Source organism: Ruditapes philippinarum, unplaced genomic scaffold (assembly GCF_026571515.1).
Source record: "Ruditapes philippinarum isolate M1 unplaced genomic scaffold, ASM2657151v2 ctg124_1_1_1_1, whole genome shotgun sequence".
NCBI classification, from domain to species: domain Eukaryota; kingdom Metazoa; phylum Mollusca; class Bivalvia; order Venerida; family Veneridae; genus Ruditapes; species Ruditapes philippinarum.
The window spans coordinates 236,289-258,599 of record NW_026866080.1 but is presented as its reverse complement, the minus strand read 5'-3'; the positions used below and the strand labels follow the sequence as shown (position 1 = coordinate 258,599).

General features: G+C 33.4%; 1 protein-coding gene across 1 annotated transcript in view; it reads right to left on the bottom strand.

The window, feature by feature from the left end:
- The window catches only part of LOC132731265 (echinoderm microtubule-associated protein-like 6), a 39,557-nt gene that overhangs the window by 6,931 nt on the left and 10,315 nt on the right, over nt 1-22,311 (bottom strand). The window contains exons 12-34 of the mRNA XM_060717424.1: nt 20,838-21,054; nt 18,578-18,764; nt 17,674-17,779; nt 16,278-16,371; nt 15,734-15,834; nt 15,068-15,270; nt 14,042-14,281; nt 13,422-13,623; nt 12,751-12,843; nt 11,956-12,087; nt 11,300-11,565; nt 10,621-10,822; nt 10,214-10,334; nt 9,735-9,834; nt 8,921-9,050; nt 8,152-8,418; nt 7,394-7,614; nt 6,454-6,611; nt 5,931-6,048; nt 4,392-4,580; nt 3,419-3,588; nt 2,649-2,811; nt 2,062-2,165 (exon numbers count right to left, since the gene is read on the bottom strand). Of these exons, the coding sequence (XP_060573407.1) occupies nt 2,062-2,165; nt 2,649-2,811; nt 3,419-3,588; nt 4,392-4,580; nt 5,931-6,048; nt 6,454-6,611; nt 7,394-7,614; nt 8,152-8,418; nt 8,921-9,050; nt 9,735-9,834; nt 10,214-10,334; nt 10,621-10,822; nt 11,300-11,565; nt 11,956-12,087; nt 12,751-12,843; nt 13,422-13,623; nt 14,042-14,281; nt 15,068-15,270; nt 15,734-15,834; nt 16,278-16,371; nt 17,674-17,779; nt 18,578-18,764; nt 20,838-21,054 (3,784 nt within the window). The remainder of the gene's footprint in view (nt 1-2,061; nt 2,166-2,648; nt 2,812-3,418; nt 3,589-4,391; nt 4,581-5,930; nt 6,049-6,453; nt 6,612-7,393; nt 7,615-8,151; nt 8,419-8,920; nt 9,051-9,734; nt 9,835-10,213; nt 10,335-10,620; nt 10,823-11,299; nt 11,566-11,955; nt 12,088-12,750; nt 12,844-13,421; nt 13,624-14,041; nt 14,282-15,067; nt 15,271-15,733; nt 15,835-16,277; nt 16,372-17,673; nt 17,780-18,577; nt 18,765-20,837; nt 21,055-22,311) is intronic.

The following is a 22,311-nucleotide window of genomic DNA, read 5'->3' as shown; positions in this document are numbered from 1 at the left end:
ACAAGAAAAAAACTGAAAGAAACAATACCTATCTCATGACTTAAACATTAAAAGATGTGGAAACTGTAACCTATTGAATGTGAAGAGAAGGAAATAAAACCTGTAAAGCAACATACGTATAGGAAGGCAGTAGGCAAACTAGATGGCACAATCAAGGAACAATATATTGAACATCAAAAACAGAAAGAAAATTCACAAGAAGAAAAGGTTAAAAATAAAGTTGGAGCAAAATTTGGCACATGCGTTTATGTTGCATGTTTTGTGCCGTTGTAACAACCCCTTGCTCATTAGTGAGTGAGCTTTACTTTTCAAGAAAACTCTGTTGCTACACTAATTTACAGTATATTCCTTATGAGACAAAAATGTTGTATGTCATGTATGGGATAAAACCAAATGCAAAGAAAGGCATGTGAAATAGCTTCCCGCTTTATAAAAAAAAAACCTTTTACTTGCCAGAGTGATAATGTCAAATAAGTCATATATTTTTCAGATTCATACGGGGGACAAAACAGAAACTGATTCGTAGCTGCGTCTCTTCTTTTATATTATCACAAGGTCCAAGTTTAAGATTGATCATCACAAATTTCTTGTATCGGGTCACTCACAGATGGAGTGTTGACTCTTGAAGGGGCAAAGAAAATAATTCATGTATAATTATGTATCATTCAGTTGTGTTCTCTTATATCACTGGCCAGAAAATCACAGCCATACATTGCTGTGCCAATGAAATATAACCATGTTTTTTATTTCAAATACTTCATTAAAAAACAGTGTCCGAGACTCAAAACATCCATTGACGGACAAAGAGTAAACTGGCTACAGGTGAAATGGATACAGGTACCAAAAGAAAGCCAGTCAGTATTTGTAAATTACAGCTTCAATGCTGAAGATTTTATGGAAATAGAAGTTCAGAATACAGAATCTAGACATAAAGAATCAGTGGACAAAATTAATGGTGAACAAGATATGAAGTTATGATACCAAACCGCCAGTTTCTATTCAAAAGAAAAATGACTTGGTTACTTTGTGTCCCAAAAGAGATGCCACTTTACCAACATACAGGAAAGAGTTATGTCACGATGGAATCGGATGAGAATGATCCTGATTTTGACTTACAATGTAAGAGATTTTGACATAGGCACTGAGATTGATCACAGAGGAACAATTTCAAACGATGCAGTGTGATACTTGTATCAAACATTTACTGAAAACACAAGAATTTCATACTTTTATTTGCATCATTATAGAATAAAACTGTAACCAAATGATGCTTTTTGTTAATATTGTTGGGACAAAAAGGTGCCAACTGCCATATGGTACCTTTTTTGATATATTCAACAGCAAATGTTAAAAATTATACAATGCAAAAAGGGGCCAAGTGATCATATGGTACCTTCTTGCATTTGTCGGTCAAAATATTTATTAGTGCAAAAAGGAACCATTTCCTTTAATTGATTAATTATCACTAATTAGTAATATATCAGCTTTCCAACTTTTTGAGCATTTACATCCAAATACTATCTAAATATATGTGAAGTTTCTTTGCCATGTTGTAAAAACCTGATTAGATATGGAACTTCAAATCTTGAAACGCGATTTTCTCGAAAACATAAAAATGTCACTTGGTACCTTTTTGCTTTAATGAGGCGATATATTCTAAATACAAAATGTTAATATATACAGTAGAACTTCTATGAGTCGAACTTCGATCAGTCAATTTTCTCCATGTGCCGTAGTAAAATGAATTTTTGTTAATAAATTGAGGCCAATTAATTAGTCTAAGTCCTGATGTGTCGAAGGTTTTATGCAAGTCCCTTCAACTTCGACTTTCCTAAGTTCTACTGTATACAAATATTATTCTTAAACATCTAAAATTATTCTTCCATCCATTCATTCATGTACTATGTTGGGTTTTGAGTCTTCTTTTTCTTTTTTTTCTTTCTTTTTTTAATGTGCTTTACAAAAGGGGAATTAGAAAATCTCAATTTAACAAATGTCTATTTCCACATTTTGTACCATTTTGTATTTTAAATTCCCACAAGAAAGGAACTATTAAATTACCTAGTCCATGTAGCCCATGTAATCTTGCTGGTAATTTTCTCATCTTCTATCAAGTTACCACCTGGTACGGCAAACACTTGATGTACGTACGCTCCAGTGCTTACCTAAAATACGTCAGATAAGAGAACTTGTTTGATATTCTTCAGCAGTAAAATACATAAGAATTTTTAAAAAAAAAATATTTTTTTTAATAATTGTGTGATACCACTTATGACCTATACATGCATTTTATATAATTTCCACTGCCTCCCCTTGTTACCATTTTGAGAATCTCTCCCAATGTACGTAATGCCTCTGGTAAGATAAAAATCTCAAAAAACAGTTTCATCGTTTTCATGGGAGCTGATAAAAAAATTTCAGATATTGTTCCTAATATACTGTACATAATTGTTTTCTTCACAAATGTAGAATTATTCAACATAATAACCTGTAAACATTGCTTATTTTCATATTTTATCCATGACACACATGTTCATTTAATAATGACACCTAAAATGGTTGCACATTTTGTCAAGGGGAATAAATACAACAAAAGTCGGGAACTACATGTATCTATTGATTGAACAGGATTAAAATCTTTCTCTTACCCTGATATATTGACTATCAGCGGAGAAGTCTAGCTGGATGACAAAACTTGGAATTCCTTTACAATATCCTGACCTCTGTAGTGCTGACCCTTTACTGATGTCATAAAAGTCCACACAGCAATCTTCTGATCCCACCGCCAAAAATTTACCATCTGGGCTAAATCTGTTAGTATATAAGACAATAAATCTGATATTGTATCATAAACAAGTTAATAAAACTGATATTGTATCATATACAAGTTAATAAATCTGATATTGTATCATATACAAGTTAATAAATCTGATATTGTATCATATACAAGTTAATAAATCTGATATTGTATCATATACAAGTTAATAAATCTGATATTGTATCATATACAAGTTAATAAATCTGATATTGTATCATATCCAAGTCAATAAATCTGATATTGTATCATATACAAGTTAATAAAACTGATATTGTATCATATACAAGTTAATAAATCTGATATTGTATCATATACAAGTTAATAAATCTGATATTGTATCATATACAAGTTAATAAAACTGATATTGTATCATATACAAGTTAATAAATCTGATATTGTATCATATACAAGTTAATAAATCTGATATTACATCATATCCAAGTCAATAAATCTGATATATAAAGTGAATAAATTTGGCATACACATACAGTAAAGAAGATAAATGATTTTTGAAAGTTGATATAACTTCCCTATATGAATACATAAAGATAAACATGCGAATATGAATATTTAGATAAATTCAGCATGTCAAACACTTACCTTATATCATTAATGGAACCAGCCCTATCTCTGCGTCGTCCCCATACTTTAAGTCCTTTAGCCATCAGAATGAGGAATTCTCCATTCTTCAGTCCAACAGCTATCATTTCACCATCTGGACTAAATCCAACTGACCGTGCTTGACCAACAGACAACTTTGCTACCAAGGCCTGAAAAATGATATACATACATTTACATGGATTCTCCCATTTTTTTTGTTTGGTTTTAAGTCATACTGAGATAATACACATACTGCATGTTTGTAATGTAGCTTTTCCATTGGATATTAGTGATGTTTATATAAACTATATACACACTGCTGTCTATAAATGGTTGTATAATCCTCGCATAGCTGCTCTGGTTATATATGAAAACAGCTTATATTGGGCCATATAAGCTGTAAAAAATCATAATAACTAATAATGTAAAGGTGATATGGTGACTTATTCACTTTGCTGATGGAAAAATATCTCAGATGGCATGCCTCTCTGTACACTATTTCAGACACAAGCAGGCACCTAAGTAGCACTGATATTCCATAAGCTAATTAACAATTACTAATGCCTGTTAGGTTTAAACATCTCTCTTTAAAGTAATTTTTAAGTTCCTATTCTGTCATGTAATATATGAGTTGTGAAAACACTCCAAATTTCCCATAATGATTACAATTATGCTGGTATAATCAAATTCTTCTGGTTTTCATTTCAGACAGTGAATGACTTCCTTTTTCAAGTCTCTTTAGGCTTCAAGTATCCTTCTTGTAATAATTCAGGAATTTTCTGTTTAGAATTTCTGAGGAAGATCCAGAGCAACCCTCTCTGCATAATTGCATGCTCCAGCATAACCAACTAAAACATGGGTAAATGACTTGCAAATATGGAAGAACCTTCCCTTCTTCAGAATCTCTTGTCAAAAACTCTTTGTATTTCACCATAGCATATCTTGAATAAAGACAATTTTTAAATAAACTTACTTTGCTTGGAATATCCCATATTCTGACAGTACCATCATAGCTGGCAGTGATAAACTGTGGCAGAGCTGGGTGTCGGTCCAATCCCCACACTTCACCCTCAGCATGGCCGCCAACCAGAACCTGCAAGACTCCATTCTTCTCTCCAATCTCTATAACATCATTGTCTTTGGTACCAACCAAAATTTTACCCTGAAAAAAAAATTGAAATTTCTTTCAAGAAAGCTATAAATATAATATAAAGTTAATAACATTTTCTGAACCATTGAAAATTACTGTATAAGTACTTATTTTGGCGGGGGTTTATATTTGGCTATATTGGCGGTCAGGGTGAGTAGCGCCAATTCAAAACACCGCCAATTTAAAGCACCGCCATTTTAGATCATCGCCATTATTCTTTGAAAGGTAGACAACTCATGGTAAAATAGCTTTGGTTTGTCTGAGTAATCTCCCTTGATTATTTGTAATAAAAATAAACATTACAAGTAAGCTGAAAAGAATTTGTTTATTTTTAAGTCTTGGTACGAAACTCATTTAATTATATATAGAAACAAATCTAAATGTCATTTATTATCGAATTTAAGTAAACTAGTATTTGTTTTGTTTTCACTGTTATGTTTCATAATTTGAAATAAAACTAATGATAACTGTAATTATATAGCAATCAGTTGTGGTGACCGTGAACAATTTTTCACGCTTTAAAGACTGCAGGATAATAGGGCATACCTTTCTCTTCCATGGTCCAGTTACCACATGGTACCATATTTACACCTGTCTGATCCCAGTTAATTATAAGAATTAGCACGATGTAAAGATAAAGGTGACCAAGCATAGGTATACCGTATGCCGTAAAATAAACGAGGACAGTCAACTACTGCGTGACCGGTGTTATTTTTATTTATTTTTTTTATTCTTTATTTGTAATCGCCAATTCATGACCCCATATTTATGCCAACAAGTGTTTTAATTTGGCGGTCTAAAAGCGTTTGCGCCAATTTATGACCCCGCCAATTCAAAACACTTTAAAAAACGCCAACATTTGACACCGCAGATATAATGCGCTATACAGTATCAATATATAGAAATGAAACGTTTCTACCTTTTAAAAATTCTTCTGCAAAGTAAAACCTTAAAACTTGAAATTTCAACTTAAGGAGAGATGATCCTGTGACTAAACTCAATCCACTACAAATTGAGAATGTAAAATATTGAACACGAGTAGGCATATTCTAATCAAACCAAATCCTGTATGCAATGAACTACTACAACAATCAAACATTTATAATGTCATGATGACAAGCAGGTGACAATTTAAAGATCCTGTAACACAATTTTTTTATGGTTTTATATCATAAATATGATGCTCAAATTAAGATTTATCAATTTTGTAAGTTCCAAAAAGCATTATTTATAAAGATATTACCAAATTTAATATTTATACCAGCAATAGTCAGACCAAAATATTTCAGCAAAACAAGTCCGATTTACAGATACAGACTTAGCATGGTAAGGGTTAATCATTAAATATAATGACAGATTTACCTTGATTCTACAGACAGACTTGACAACATCAGCCTTGGAGCCGTGATCATGAAGTGGGAAAGCTCGGCATCTCTTCATCTCCTGATCCCATAACTTTACTGGACCATTCTCCTTTGACCTAGATGTATAATGTATGTAAACCAGTTAACATGGTTGGCAATCTTAAACATATACACTTGTAACTTTTATCATAATCACATTTATACAATGTATGTGGTGGTGTGACTAAGTACTTAATACATTGGACATGTTGGACATGTAATCTAAGGATTAACGACTATGTTGGTTTAAAACCTGTACAGGGCTAGCTTTGTTTCCTTGAGCAGATAACGGATTCTTTGGCTCAATGGTCTGAAGCGATATGTTCATTGCTCATTAGACAGTTTGGATCCCACATGGAATTTTTTCTTACTTACATGCAAATCTTTTTACTACAAGTCTGTGACAAAGCATTTTCTGATGTTGAATGTTTAAGAAATTTATACAAAATTTTGTGCAGTGAAATTTGTAAGCTTATACTCACGGCATTTCTTTCCCTCCAGTTACAATAAGACCATCACGCAGGGTTGTGAACATTGTAAATACAGGACCATTGTGAGCTTTCTGTACCAGTCTTTGAAGAGTGTTATCTTTCCACACATAAACGTCCCCACTCATTGCACCAGTGTATGTTACATTGTTCTATAATTGTAATGAAATATTTAACACAATAAAATATATGTATGCTATAAATTCATCAGCTGCCAATGATGAGGTCTAATTTTTTTTCCCATAAGGTTTTCTTTACGTCATACCAACACCACAGGTGGCAGTATCAGTGTTTGGACACCCCACCCGTGCTACAACCCTGAAACACAGTATAGGTCATATGGCGACTTTCCAGCTTCACTGGTGGAGGAAAACCTTAGATGCCCTTTTGTGCATCACTCCAGGCACAAACAGGCACCTGAGTAGAACCATCAATGTTCTGTACTGTAAGCTAGATGGATAGCTTCCCCTCATGAAAGAATCCAAAGTCCCTGTTGGGTTTGAAACCCACAACGGTGATGGGCAAGTGGTTTCAAGTCAAAGAGCTTAATCACTTGGATCTGGACACCCTGATGAGAACACAATGAACTGACTTTATACAAGAATAGAGTTCTACAACAACCCTAATTTTCATAGTTCAGGACCTAAGGTATAATCTTAATGCTGGAAAATGCAATCACGATGGCCCTTGACTACTCACCTGAGTCCCTGTAACCTGAGTTACAAAAGCTCACCTGTGGTTTATTATGAATTAAGAGAAGAGACATGTTTTGTTGATATGACGATAAATATATCATTATATGACAATAAATATATCATAATATGAAAACACTGTAATTAAAGTTTGTGAAAATGTTCATCAGTTATAACTTTGACCAGTTTAAGAAATGCAGATCAATTTTTTATCAAATGTTATTATAGAGAAATGAACTTACTGCACCAAACCCGACTGACAACATTGTCTGTAATTTCTTTATATCGGTTCCCATTCCAGCATCAGTTAGAACAGCTCTCTTACCCATCAGCTGGTTTCCAGCAACTGTCCAAAATTTCACATGTTTCACACCAACAGTAACAAACTGACTATCAGAGTCAGGCCGGAACTCGGCTCGGAATATTCTTTCACTGTGAGCTGAGGCAGTTGCTAAACAAGCACCTGTGAAAAACAACCAACTATAGAGTAAACAATTCTGCAATATCTTTTTAATTCTTATAGGAAATTATAAATAACACTATTCTTTGCCAAAATGACAGCAATTCGAATATTTTTTCAGAAGCATATATCTTTGGGCAGATCGCATATTGAACTATTCTCATCCCTTTGATAGTAAAACAAGAACATTGATATTGCAGAAATTAGAAATTTCTACAGTCATAAATGGGAATAATTCTGTAAAAGTCAATGCTAGAACTCACACACATGAATCTAAGGACATGTGTGAGTGAAGATTCATGGGAAAACATTTAAAGGTTCATGAGAAACAAAGTACCATGCAAAATTTCCACCAATATTAGTTTGACGCAGCCAAGGTAAGACGCCACATACAACGTGAGTTAGACAACTCTAATATTCTTGATTAAAGTTAAAAATAACTGCACAGTGAATCATAGTGACAACTGATCACATGTAATATCAGTAAATTATTCTAATTGAAAATATTTTTAATTACAAACAATATTTAAGCAATATTACCTTCCTGCCATCTCCAAACTGTCACGTTATTCTCCAAGCCAACAGTGACTACATACTTCCCAGTGCATGAGAAATCCACTGCACATACGCCCTTAGAGTGCTCTCCCCTTAGTATTGACAGTGTTTCCTTGGTAACGGTATTCCAGATATGTACACTTGGCGGGTTGCCAATTTGTCCAGTAGCTACTATGCTTTTAAACTTTGGATGTTGGTTAATGGCAAGGCAAATGATGTCATCAGTGTGCTGTAAATAGAATGACTGACTCCCTGAAATAAAAGGAAAATCATATATGTTTATTACATCATTTAACTGTTTTTGACATTCATGAATTTTAATCATTTCACATAAACATCTTGTTAAATTCAAAACCTAAGAAATATACCTGCAGAAAAGGCAATTTCTAACATAATACATTGATTTTACATATAGATGAACATAAAAGGTACATCTGATGATCTAACCCCTTCAAAGCTGAATTTCTTTAATGGACTTGTCCAGCTTCTGTTTTTTTGGGACTGTCCAATATCAACTTTAGGGATATCATGATGAAAATATTAAGTTGACCAGCCAACACTATAGTCTACTGACAGTATAGTCTGTTTAGACTATGAAGATGTGAGTTCACTACAGATAGATAAGGCTCTAAACTTTTGGTTCCATTTTAAGGTTTAATTTATCTAAAATACAGGTTTCTGAATGGAAGTATACATACCGAACGTTAAAAAAAATGGCAACACTAATAAAAGTAACAAGAAGTTATATAATAACCTGAAGCTATATTTTTCACAATTCCCGCTCCGGCTGCGTGGAAGACAATATCTGCACCATCATTTACATAGTGTAAGTTATTGCGTGCATCAAACCCACGGTAACCATGGATATACTCTAACTGTAGATCCTGTATAAATACACATGTTTTCTTTAAAAATTTTCTCATAAAGACTCATAATGGTTTCATTAAATTTTATCACAGCATACAATTTTTTTGGTCTTTTTTTCCTTTTAAAACTCAAGATTTATTTATTATTCAGTCTGATCTCTTAATAAGGGAAGAAAAACAATACAGATCAAGTGCAAGAGTTACAGCTCTTTGTACACTTGTCAACATTACATAGCAAGAAATAAGTTTGAGTAAAGAAGCTACTTATTTGCTCTAAAACAATCAAATATAAAATGAGCTACAGTAACAAACCGTGTAGTAAAATCTGTCAGTATTTCAGGTAAAAGTATTTCAGCAAACATGTATAATATACAGTATATAATAGGAATTTCATGAACATTACAGTTGTTAGAATGCTAAATATTTGCCAAATTAATCTTCATGAAGCCATTCTCTTAAGCTAGATTTGGACACTTCATGTACAACATACACATCTTGTTAATTTAAATATGTTAAGGGTCCATTGTTATTTGCACATGTTTTAAAATAAAAAGCTTAAATTCAGAAGCCAATGGTATACAGACTGGTCAGTCTACATGTATATATACAGTATTGCCTGTGTACTGGTTGCATAGGCAAGTCATTATTTTTGATAGGATTTAAAGACTGATTATACTTTCGGTAAATAATAAGCTTACTTACAGTGACTTGCGTAGTTTTCCTTCTTTTACCACCAGAGGTCAGCGGTGTTTCAGCTCTCTTTACTTTCGGAGGTTCTGGAGCACTTCTACTCACACTTGGCCTGAAATGCATCAAGGATATTTTTGAAAAAACCAAAAAAAAAAAAAAAAAAAAAAAACAACAAAAAAACTTTCACCAGCTAACAGATTAGTGTCTATACTGACAGCATGGGTGTACACGCTGGCCTGGCTCTTTATTGGTTGCAAAGGTCTGTCATTATTGATACTGAAAATTTAACATTTAACCTACTGAATTTGCGTAATGGAATAACCCAACTTTCAACATGGAACAGTCCATTCAAAGTTAAATGGAATTCTTTGTCAAAATACAAAAATTGATCTACCAACAGTATAGAGTCTGATAGGTCAGACTGCAAAGGAGATTTTAAAAAAAAACACAAAAAAAACCCAAAAAAACAACAACAAAAAACAACAACTTACTTATCAACAGTTTTTATCTCCTGAAGATGAGGTCTCACACCATCTTTCTCTTGTATTGGATTCAGGTAAATTTTCTTGGAATAATCTATGTTCTTCTCCCTCTCAACATCACTATCATATCCTGTAATATATATATATAGGGTTATATACTAACCATTATCATCTGTCTACAATAAAAACTTCTGTAAATCTGTATAGACCTGCCAGTGGTACACTCTTAGAAATTTCTTTAACAGGAAAGTGTAAGGTCATTTTCAAGAATTCAGGGGAAAATTCTTTATTAAAATTCAAAATTTTTATACTTTTTTCTTTTCTTAAAATCTTACATTAAATTTTCTCAAGTTTAATTCTTGAAATATTTTGACTCATTTGAAGACATGCAGCTTTAAATAAACATTTTAACATACCTCCTTCTTCTTCAGAGTCAGTATCCGACTCGTCACTCTCCCCGCACGCAGTTGTTCTATTTACTGCCGCGATGTGATTCCAAACCATGACAGATGTGTCTGCTCCGCCTGTAGTTACAAGTTTCTTATCTCCCTTGGAAAATCTACAGTTGGTCACGTGGGCACTGTGACCTACATATTTCTTGTACTTTGCAAATTTTCCCTATAAATAAACAAAATATTTCACATATTTTTAGAGTTAGAACTATTCATATAAATTGAATAAGTTTTTATTGCCTACTTGTTATCATAATTTATTTTTTGTATATTTATACATCTAAATATCAAAGACTTTTTTTCAGCTAGTTCTTAATGCCACCAAAAGAGCAATAAAGTAATGAAAACTTATTCAATTTTTTATAATTTCTTTACAATTTAATATCCTCAAAGTCACATTTCTGTCAGCAATGTATAAGATTTTATTTCATTTTCCGCTTTAGAACTCTATTTTAATAGAGTATTTTTCAAGTGTATACTAGTATATTCTTACATTATCATAAATTTCAACTGAAATAAAAGTAAACTGCATCAGAAAAATGATATCAATATTTTATTTTTAAGACACAGTTCTTAAAATATCATCTAAAAAATACGACATGTGAAATTCCTAACATTTGCAATTTATCTTATGAAATCTCACCTTCGCTGGATAGTTGAAAAGTTTCACAAATCCAAAATCGTCAGCTGTAGCAATCACAGACATATCACTGGCTGCACAAGTGGCGTTAATGTCCGTTATGTCACATTTTGGTGGCCACAGACCCTCGCAGGTCACGCCTAGAACCGATGTCCATGAGTGCCAGTCAAATTTCTCAATTTCTTGATTTCTAAGAGTGATCCTTCTCCCTCGTGGTGCCTCAAAGAATAATTGCTCCTTTGCTCCAGAATTTACCATGATTACTTTCCCTATAACAAAGGGGATGTTTGAACAAAAGGTACATGCATATGGAGCTCTATATAATAACATACAGAAAAGCAGTGAGTTAACTAGATTTTTTTTTTCAAGGTCAGCTGGAAGCTTACTTGATTATTGATCTTGTTCCATGTCAAATGGATGCTTCTCCAAAATTTTATATTGCAACAGGTCAATCAGGTTCTTTTTGCATGCCCCAGACCTTTTAGAGTCTTTATTGCAAGATGTTTTTTTGATCCTTTTGTTGCTTCATGTATGGTAATTGCTTATTAGATTTTATAGGGCAGTTAAAGTGGTAAAGATATTCCAACTTATCATAGATGTATTAATTTTATCTATACTCAACAACCAGCTTATTACTTTTTTTCAAAAATGTAACTAACCTTGTTTGTCCCAATCAATATGAGTAATATAGCTTGATGCCCCTTTACATGTTCCCACTCGTTTCTGGCCGAGAACATTGTATATGTCCACAAAATTGTCATGGGATGCCACAGCCAAGTATTTTCCTGTATCTGAAAAATAAAATTAAGAATTATGATTTCTGAAATTATGAATATACATTCACCATTGATGTACTTAATTAATCAATAACATTCTAAAGTAGAACCAATAGGGAAAAGTACATGTAAATGACCATTTGTGTAAGTACAATCAAAACCAACATATGCATGTACTACATTTATTGCATGTCTGCAACAAATCTATAATAATGCATCAAATTTGACTTCAAGCAGAAAAAATCTATTTTTGCAATGACCCCCCCCCCCCCCCCTTTAAAGATAGAAAATACAAACAAAATGTTTTGGAAAATGAGACTTTTAAGTTTTAAAATAAAAAAATATTTTTTGGTCCATCATAATTAATATAAATAAGGAATTTTTACACGCAGGTAATTTCTACATGTTTTTGTGTGTGTGTGTGTTGTTTTTGTTGTTGTTTTTTTTTTGTTTGTTTTCTTGATATGGGATTTTAATCTTAAAATCAAGGTCATACAGGCAAATTTACAGCTTAACTGATGAGAGAATACCGAACAACTGTCTTCCTGTCTGACTACATTACATGAATAAATCTAAGGTCCTTAGGTAAGATTCGACAGACAAATGATTAAAGGTCAGTGACAACAGACCACAGCTGTAAAAGTATCCACAATACTTTGATGGGATAGGAAAATTTACCTGGAGAAAATTTTATATCAGCAATCTCTTCCTTTCTATGATGTAATGAAATAACTTCTTCCATACTGTCTGAATTGACCACCATAAAGCTTCCTGTGAAAAGATGATTCAAAATAATTGAATTACATATGTTAGTCTTGTAGTTTAATCGTTTGACATGGTACCATGCCAATCACACTATACATGTATATATTAGTATATTATACAAATATATAATTAAAATTATTCCCATCATAATGAGAAGAATTACGAAACATGAAATGTGTCCACTGTGGACACAAAGTCGCTCTATTTCCACTGTTTTGTGGACAGAAGGATGGTCAGGGGAAAACAAGGGCAAATCTATTTTCCCCACTTCCCTAACCCCTAAGTGGGGTTTAAAAGGCAGGCTACAGTATAAAGTCTGGTCAAACATCATGAAAGCAGTCTGATCTGGCTCTATATATCTATAGAGAAAAAAGAAATTTAATATTATTTTATTATTTTAGCCAAAAGCAATAGAATTTATTAAGCCCCAAAACCATACATGCCATACTTTTAAGGCTAATTTTCGGGACACCACCGGGACAGATACCTTTTTTCTGGGACAATCCCTGAAGTCCGGGACATTATGGCATATATGCCCAAAACAAAGAACTGCGATATACCAACAATTTTAGGTTTTAACTCACCGTCTCTCAGGCCGATAGCCAGGAATTTGCCGTCTGGTGAGAAATCTACACATCTAGCTCCCTGTTTGAGTATTTTAAAGTTGACCAACTTGTGAGAATCTGAGATATCCCACACACGAAGTGTCTTATCATCACTGGTTGTCACACAGAAATCTTTGATAGGATGGACAGATAGACCCCATACTTCTCCCTCCAAATGTCCCTGAGAATATCAAAACAAATGTCAATAAAAATATAAGAACTTAATATGGTTTACACAAAAATATTTTTTGTTGTTCTCAAAAACTGAAAAAAATGTTGGCTGACTGTTATATACATTACTTTAACCCATACCATGCTTAATATTTTAAATGGACTTGTCCATCTTCAATCTGGACTAAAACATTCATTGTTTTAAGGAAAATTTTTTAAATATGTAGTGACTTAATAGCAAACAGGGCAGACCATGATCAGACAGCAGGGATGTGCTTGCTGCTCTTGGTCTTGCACAGGATGCAGATGTGGAAAATGTTGCGGCAAAAAAAAAAAAGTCAACAGCTATAGAAATGAGCTTTCTACTCCTCTGTTATATCGGACACAAAAAAGAATGTTTATATCTATCTACAAAATGTAATACATACTTGCGTAAGAAGTGTCATCGGCCCTGCTTTATCAACCTCTAGAATCTCGCCATTCTTTGTTCCCACAAGAATTTTACCATGTCCTAACACTATGGCACGTACAGCAGGCGAGTCGGTGAGCAGACGACCCCGAGACTGCTGGGATAGGTTCTCTTGTTTGATATTGTAGTTCTTTAAGCATCTATCAAACTGATCATCCCAGAGGCCTATAACTCCATCTTTACCTCCAGTTACAAATCCCTTCAAAAAATTAATCATAATCTCTTATCGTAACACATTGTTTTCTGGATAACTTACTAGTAATTACAAACTTCTCGGCAAGTGACCAGCTATTAATCCCACATGATTTTTTAACAGATCATAAGACCGATCGTGAGATCAATTATCACAGAAAAATTTCACCTACCTTGAAGATCAAACCAGCATCCCCTGGATTACATTTTGATGCTCTCTCTATTGAATTTAAAGGGCGGACTGTTTTTTCTACATACATATACACTGAACATAAGTTTTGGTTTCTTTAAATGGTTAAAATATATTACAACTTTTAAATTCCAAGCAGAGGTCCTACTTTCTACATTTTCTTGTATTACAAGTATTACAATAAAAACCACAAAGGTTAAACAGATTTTTTTAATAGAATAGAATTGACACTTTTAAGATTTCAAAACAAAAAGGTGGATGTGAAAATCAAAAATTGAAAATAATACATTTAAGCTATTCTTATCCCGAATTGTGTGTAAAGCCTTGCAGCACTTTTCAATTTTGGGTCAATTATCAAATTCAGTACATTATTCTGGAAAAACAGAGACAGCAAATAAACTGAAATTTTGCACATAAGTTCTTGGTCTAGAACTACATGTACATCAAATGAAACAATAACCTTTGAAAATTTTTGCCAGTCCTGTCATGTCAAAAAACCTCAGTGGAGTCCCTTTAAAATTTAAATAATCTTTATAAACCTAACAATGTCTTGTTAAACCCTTAACAATGTAAAGATTTGATATTATTATAAACACTAATTACCTTATCCAATGAATGCATGGCAAACAGAGGACCTTCATGAGCCTTCACAGTCTTTTGTAAGTTAGTTCCAGCCCAAACAAACACATGACCATCACTGCCACCAGAGTATGTTAGGTCTTCAGTCTTTCCAAAAGCTATACATAGCATATCACAATTCTTTGCTACCTTTCCAAATGTTCCTCGACTTGAAGTGAACCCTCCACCTATGATTGGTTAAAACATATGGTAAATTGAAAAATATACAGTTAGTTCAAGTTTATCACAAAAATTTGACATGAAGTAATAGAAAGATGAGAAAAATGAAAAAGTCCAGAGAACACAATATCCCCAAGACTTTGAGAACACTGCTGTATTTTTTATTCTTTTGTCTTAACTTTTTCAAGGAAAAAAGAACGACTGATCTATAAGCCAGCGAAAAGGCTTTCTCAGATCAAAGAATTTGAGGGGTTGTAGCTGAATGAAAGAAGCTCAATGTCCATTTTGGTTTTTGAAAAAAAAAATGCCATGACCTTGATCAGAAGACATGATTCTCCGACATGGCTACTGTACAATCAAGATGGCCTTGAATGATAATGTTCAACTTTTCACTAAATTTTTTTTCGACACAAAAATTTGTTTTATCAACAAACAACATTAAATATGATCTATTATTTCAATGATACCTACCTGCCTGTGTCCAGAATTTGATATGTTTTATACCAACTGTGATAAGTTTGTTGTTATCAAATGGATTCCATTTCACCACAAATATCTTATCTTTATGACCCCTGAAATATAAAATAAAACATAGCTCTTAAACTTGCATCATTGATCATGAAAAACAAGAAAAGATACCATCATTTTGATTAAATTTTTGTTTGTTTATTTGTTTGTTTGGAATAAAAGTGCACTTTTCCCCCACATAGTATTCTTGTTTTTTCTTTGAAATGAAAGAAACTTCAATAACAAGGTAAGATTTGATGAAACTTAACTTCAATAGCTGCGGTTTCAATTATATTGAAACTTCTGTAATAGGTTAAATTTCAGTGAAAAAGAATGTTCAGTTTCAATAAAACAAAACATATTTTTTTATCTCCTCATACAATTCAATTTAACTGCTATAATTAGCAAACACACAATTCCAATTTTCATATTCCTTCAAAACTTTCCTTGCTCTTGATTTGGATTGATTTTTTAAATAAAGGGAAGTAATTGTGTAAAGGATATATACCTAGTTGTTGCTAGTTTCTCTCCCTTCCTCCAATCCCAAACTACAATAGAATGGTTATCATCCAGACCTACTGACACAAGTTTCTTGCCATCTCCTGTAACAAAAAAAACCAAAACTTTATTAGTATTTGACTCTTAAACATTTGTATTTTTAAAAATGTAGTAATAATCAAACCATATAAATGGACTGATATAAACTTTGACTTTGCCAACATTGGTAATTTACTGAAGAATGCTTAAATTTGTGTTGTCACAATTTTTGAAGGTTTTTTGCAAAAAACAAAATGTATTTATCTTTATTTGTGTATTCAAGCCATTATCTTATTTCAAATCAAAAGTGTTGCTTAATAAATAAGATATTAACAATATGAGGCTAAATGATTTTTACTATGAATTCATAGAAACAACAGGGCCATGATGGCCCTGAGGTCGCTCACCTGTATATAGGCCCTCCCCCCCCCCCCCCCAAGGGCCAATTTTAACCCAAGGGGTTTTATTTGAACAATTGAACAAACTTGGTAGACACCAATAAGAAAATGTTTCATGCTAAACATCTAAGCTCTAGCTCATTGGGTTTTTTCAAAGAAGATTTTTTAAGTTTTTGCTATACACATATAAGGAAAATCAATGACCCCCGGGTGGGGCCAATTTTGACCCCAGGGCTTTTATTTGAACAAACTTTGTAGACACTCACTAGAAGATGTTTCATGCTAAATATCTTAGCTCTAGCTCTTTGGGTTCTTTAAAAGAAGATTTTCAAAGTTTTTACTATATGCATATAGGGAAAATCAATGACCCCCTGGGGCGGGGCCAATTTTGAACCCAGGGCTTTTATTTGAACAAACTTGGTAGACACTCATTAGAAGATGTTTCATGCTAAATATCTTAGCTCTAGCTCTTTGGGTTCTTTAAAAGAAGATTTTCAAAGTTTTTATTATATGCATATAGGGAAAATCAATGACTCCCTGGGGCCGGGCCAATTTTGACCCCAGGGCTTTTATTTGAACAAACTTGGTAGACACTCACTAGAAGATGTTTCATGCCAAATATCTAAGCTCTAGCTCTTAGGGTTTTTTAAAAGAAGATATTTAAAGTTTTTTCTTTCGGTTGCCATGGCAACCAGAGTTCTGCATGGAATTAAATTCTTTGAACAATTTTTAAAAGTGACCACCAAAGGAACATTCCTGTGAAGTTTGGATGAAATTGACTTAGTGGTTTTTGAGGAGATGTCATTTAAAGTAAAAGTTTATGGATGGACGACGGATGGACGACGGACGAAAAGCGATCCAAAAGCTCAACCTGTCACTTTGTGACAGGTGAGCTAAAAAAGGGTTTGCAAATATTCACAAACATAAGCCAATATTAATCTATCGCAAATAAATCCAGGTCTACAATACCTGAGAAGTCCACTGCACACACTCCCCTTTCATGGTGACCTTTGAGCACTGAGACAGATTTTAGTGTCTCAGCATCCCACACATGTACTGAAGGATCTCTGCCAACCTGTCAATTCAAACAAGTAAAGCTGTTATAAATCAAGCTAACTTTATCTAGTTTTAATCAAGAATAATCCTATTTATAAAAGAACAGATTTCCTGTATTCTGTAATTTGTAGTCAGGGCAAAGTGGCTTATTCAGTGACAGTCCTGTAAACCATGTGAATTTTACATTTAAGTTCTTCAGTGGTTATGGAGATAGAACTTGAATGCAAAATTTCAACCTGTCTGAAAAGTAAAAAAGTCTATCTGCAGACTATAAACCAGCTACAGTTACAGGATATATTATGTCAGAAAAGTTGAATATTGAAAAAATACACCTGTGAAGATTTTATCAAAAAATCCATTCATTCATTATTATTACTTTTGCAGCCTTTGTATTTGCACATAAATCTTGAACAAAAAATCAAAAAAAAAATCCACAACTTTGACAGAGACAAGACAATTAGTAGAAAACCCCTCTGTTTCTATAAATATGCAAAATAAAGTAAAACTGAAAATTGGCAATAATAACAGCTTTCAGTTTGGGTGGAGTTCAATTTCATTGTAAAAGCTTTTCTTAGGGCAAATAACCTTTGGGTCTCCCTATCTTCAAAATTTTATAACAACAGATGCTAGAACTTTAATTGCCTTTCTGTCTCTACAAAACAATTTCTTTACAATTTATACATAAAATTATATAAAATATACATAAAAACAGAAATTTCAGCCTATATAGTATATACACTCTTTTTGTTGGTGTCGGAGACCAGAAACCGAACTTTCTTTTGCCTTAACAACACACTGTACTAATATAATGACATACCTGTCCAGTTGCTATAAGGTCTTTGAGAGGATGTATTGAGAGACAAAGGATATCATCTGTATGTTCCAGGTAAAATCTTTGAGCATTTTTCTCCTTGTTATATAGTATAGCTACAGCTGCTACATGATACACAATTTCCCCAGACTGTGTGTAAAATAAATTATTCCTACAGTCATAGCCTCGGTAACTGAAATAAAGAAATTAGATAGTGCATGATTTTACAAAAGAAAAAAAATGGCAATAGGGGAAAAAAATTTAATATATATAATATATTAAAAGATGAAATTTGAAATGTCTTTAAAAAAAACAAATACAAACAAGCATGCATTCAAGGTAATAAGATATAAAAATAACTCAACAATAAAAAATCTCAAACAGAAACTAAATGAGCCTAGTACTGTGAAATTGGGGTTTTGAAAAGGGTTTTTATTTTTTCAAATTTTTCAAACCTCCTTTAGACAGGTCCAGTAGAAAGTCCTATTTCAAATGGCAAAAATACCCATTTTTCCAAAAATTGCGTCACAATGTCCCTATGACTGTATAAAAATTCATAATATGGCTTAAATCAGAAATAATTTTTCTTGTTGATTTACCTAGTTTCATAACTTAAAAATTCCTAGACCAAACCAGCATAAAATACACTTCACAAAAAGGTAACAAGGAACATCGCAATGCGATGCAACCAGGTTTTCAGCAAAATATTTCACAGAAGATTTGTCATGAAGGGGCATTTGTTTTTAATTGAACTTTTAGGAGGAATTATGGCTTTTTTAATATTCCTCAAACAAAAATGATTGAGAAATTTTATGTTGTCTATTCGCCTTTTTTTCCCAAATGTTTTAGAAAGGTAAACAGTACTTTATTTTTGCTTAATTTTTGCATTTTTGCGTCTCTTGTCATTTTCTTTTGTCAACAATATTGGCGTGTGGTGTTTTGTGCGATATCAAGAAAAGTATGTTCACAATTTTAAAAAAATACTTGAATGATGTCTTGGAAGAAACATGGGAATTTAGTGAGCGCCAGGGCACTTGATGACAAAGCTTCTGTGAAAGTTTGGTCAAAATCCATTGAGAAATGTAGGAGAAGTTGAGCACTGTAGAAATTGTTCACTATATATTCTGTATAAGGAAAAAATATACAAAGGGCCATAATTCGGTCAAATATTATCCAATCACAAAACCCCGACAATATGTGCCAGGTACTTGAAAACAAAGCTTCTAAGAAAGTTTGGTCAAAATCCGTTGAGAAATGTAGGAGGAGTTGAGCACAGAAGAAATTGTTCTCTATATATTCTGTATAAGGAAAAAATATACAAAGGGCCATAATTAGGTCAAATATTATCCAATCACAAAACCCCGACAATATGTGCCAGGCACTTGATAACAAAGCTTCTAAGAAAGTTTGGTCAAAATTCGTTGAGAAATGTATGAGGAGTTGCGCACAGAAGAAATTGTTCACTATATATTCTATATAAGGAAAAAAAACAAAGGGCCATAATTAGGTCAAATATATACCAATCGCAAAACCCTGGCAATATGTGTCAGGGCACTTGATGACAAAGCTTCTAAGAAAGTTTGGTCAAAATCCGTTGAGAAATGTAGGAGGAGTTGCGCACAGAAGAAATTGTTCACTATATATCTTATATAAGGAAAAAAAACAAAGGGCCATAATTAGGTCAAATATTATCTAATCGCAAAACCCTGGCAATATGCGCCAGGGCACTTGATGACAAAGCTTCTGTGAAAGTTTGGTCAAAATCCGTTGAGAAATGTAGGAGGAGTTGCGCACAGAAGAAATTGTTCACTATATATTCTATATAAGGAAAAAAAACAAAGGGCCATAATTAGGTCAAATATATACTAATCGCAAAACCCTGGCAATATGTGTCAGGGCACTTGATGACAAAGCTTCTGAGAAAGTTTGGTCAAAATCCGTTGAGAAATGTAGGAGGAGTTGCGCACAGAAGAAATTGTTCACTATATATTTTATATAAGGAAAAAAAACAAAGGGCCATAATTAGGTCAAATATTATCTAATCGCAAAACCCCGACAATATGCGCCAGGGCACTTGATGACAAAGCTTCTGTGAAAGTTTGGTCAAAATCCGTTGAGAAATGTAGGAGGAGTTGCGCACAGAAGAAATTGTTTACGCCCGCCCGCCCGCCCGTCCGCCCGCCCGCCCGTCCGCCCGCCCGCCGACATTCCTCAATCTAATAACCAGTTTTTTCCTTCGGAAAACCTGGTTAAAAATCTGACATACCCGTGAACAAACTCTAGCTTCAGACTATCAGCTGGAGCCATTTTCCTTTTCTTGCCCGCACCCAATTCTTCCTTCATAAGTTTCTTCATTTTGACGGCATCTTCCCGGTATATAGAACGCTGATAGGACACTTGTTTCTCTTGTTCCAGATCACTGTCTATAGCCCCAACATCACTTAAGTCAGAGTCACTCTCCTCACTGTTAGAGTCCACAAAACCTGTATTGTAACCAAGGGAGCTAATTCAGATGCACATATTAGGTTCTGCTGTATGATATAAGCATGAGAGTTTGTTCATTTCACTTGTCACTTTGATAGGTTTTTAATTCGATCAACAAAGTAAATGTCATATAGTGCGTTTTCAGCTTTACTGTTGAAGGAAACAAGAGCTGTCCGTAAGACAGCGCGCTCGACTTTTTTATTGCTTGCCAATAAAAAAAGTTTTTGCAGTAAAAGGCAATACAAGAATCTCTGTATTTTTAAAGTGAACAATGGCCATGAGCATTAAGATATTTAGTGAAGAATTATTTTACTGAATTGTGTGATACCCTTGAACACTGCAGCAAAGTTTGAAATGTTTAAGTCAAAAGAGGGCTGGTAAGAAAGAAAAAAAAAACTGAGTTGAGCCTTAAATAAATTTAATTCTAAGTCGATAAAAGGCCTTAATTTTTAAAACAAATCCTTGACAGAGTTACCTTCTCTTGCGTACAGATGGGGGTAATGATGTGAAATAGCATTAAAAGTTTCAAAGCAATATCTCAAAGGGTTAAGGCAATAAGTGGATTTTACCCATATTCAATGTATTTTCTAAGTCAAAAAGGGGCATAATTCTGTCAAAAACCTTGACAGAGTTATGTCCTCTTGTCTGTTGATGAAGGTCGTGATGGTAAACAAGTATGGTCAGTTTCAAAGCAATACCTCCAATGGTTTTGAAATAAAGTGAGGTGGTACAAAAAACTTAACCAAGCTCAATACACTTTCTAAGTCAAAAAAGGGCCATAATTCTGTCAAAAACCTTGACAGAGTTATGTACTCTTGTCTGTAGATGGAGGTTATGATGGTGAACAAGTATGGTAAGTTTCAAAGCCATACTTGTAATACTTCTGAAATAAAGTGGGGTGGTACGAAAAACTTAACCAAGGTGTGACGCCAACGCCGACGCCGACGCCGGGGCGAGTAGGATAGCTCCCCTTTTCATAGAAAAGTCGAGCTAAAAAGTGCCTCTTTATGCATTAGAAGGTATCAGAGTGGAATCAACTTCCTTTGTATGCTACCTAGATAGTGCATCAACTTCCTATCTCATTTATTTTTCATGGCTAAATAATACATTTTTGTACAAGTCATTTTAAAGTTTTTACATTAAAATTGATGATTTGCAGAAAAAAGAACTAAATCAGCAATTTATACTATATATACAGCCTATGTATTACTAATTTACCATTTGGCATATGGCTGCCAAGTACCTATGGATTTCAG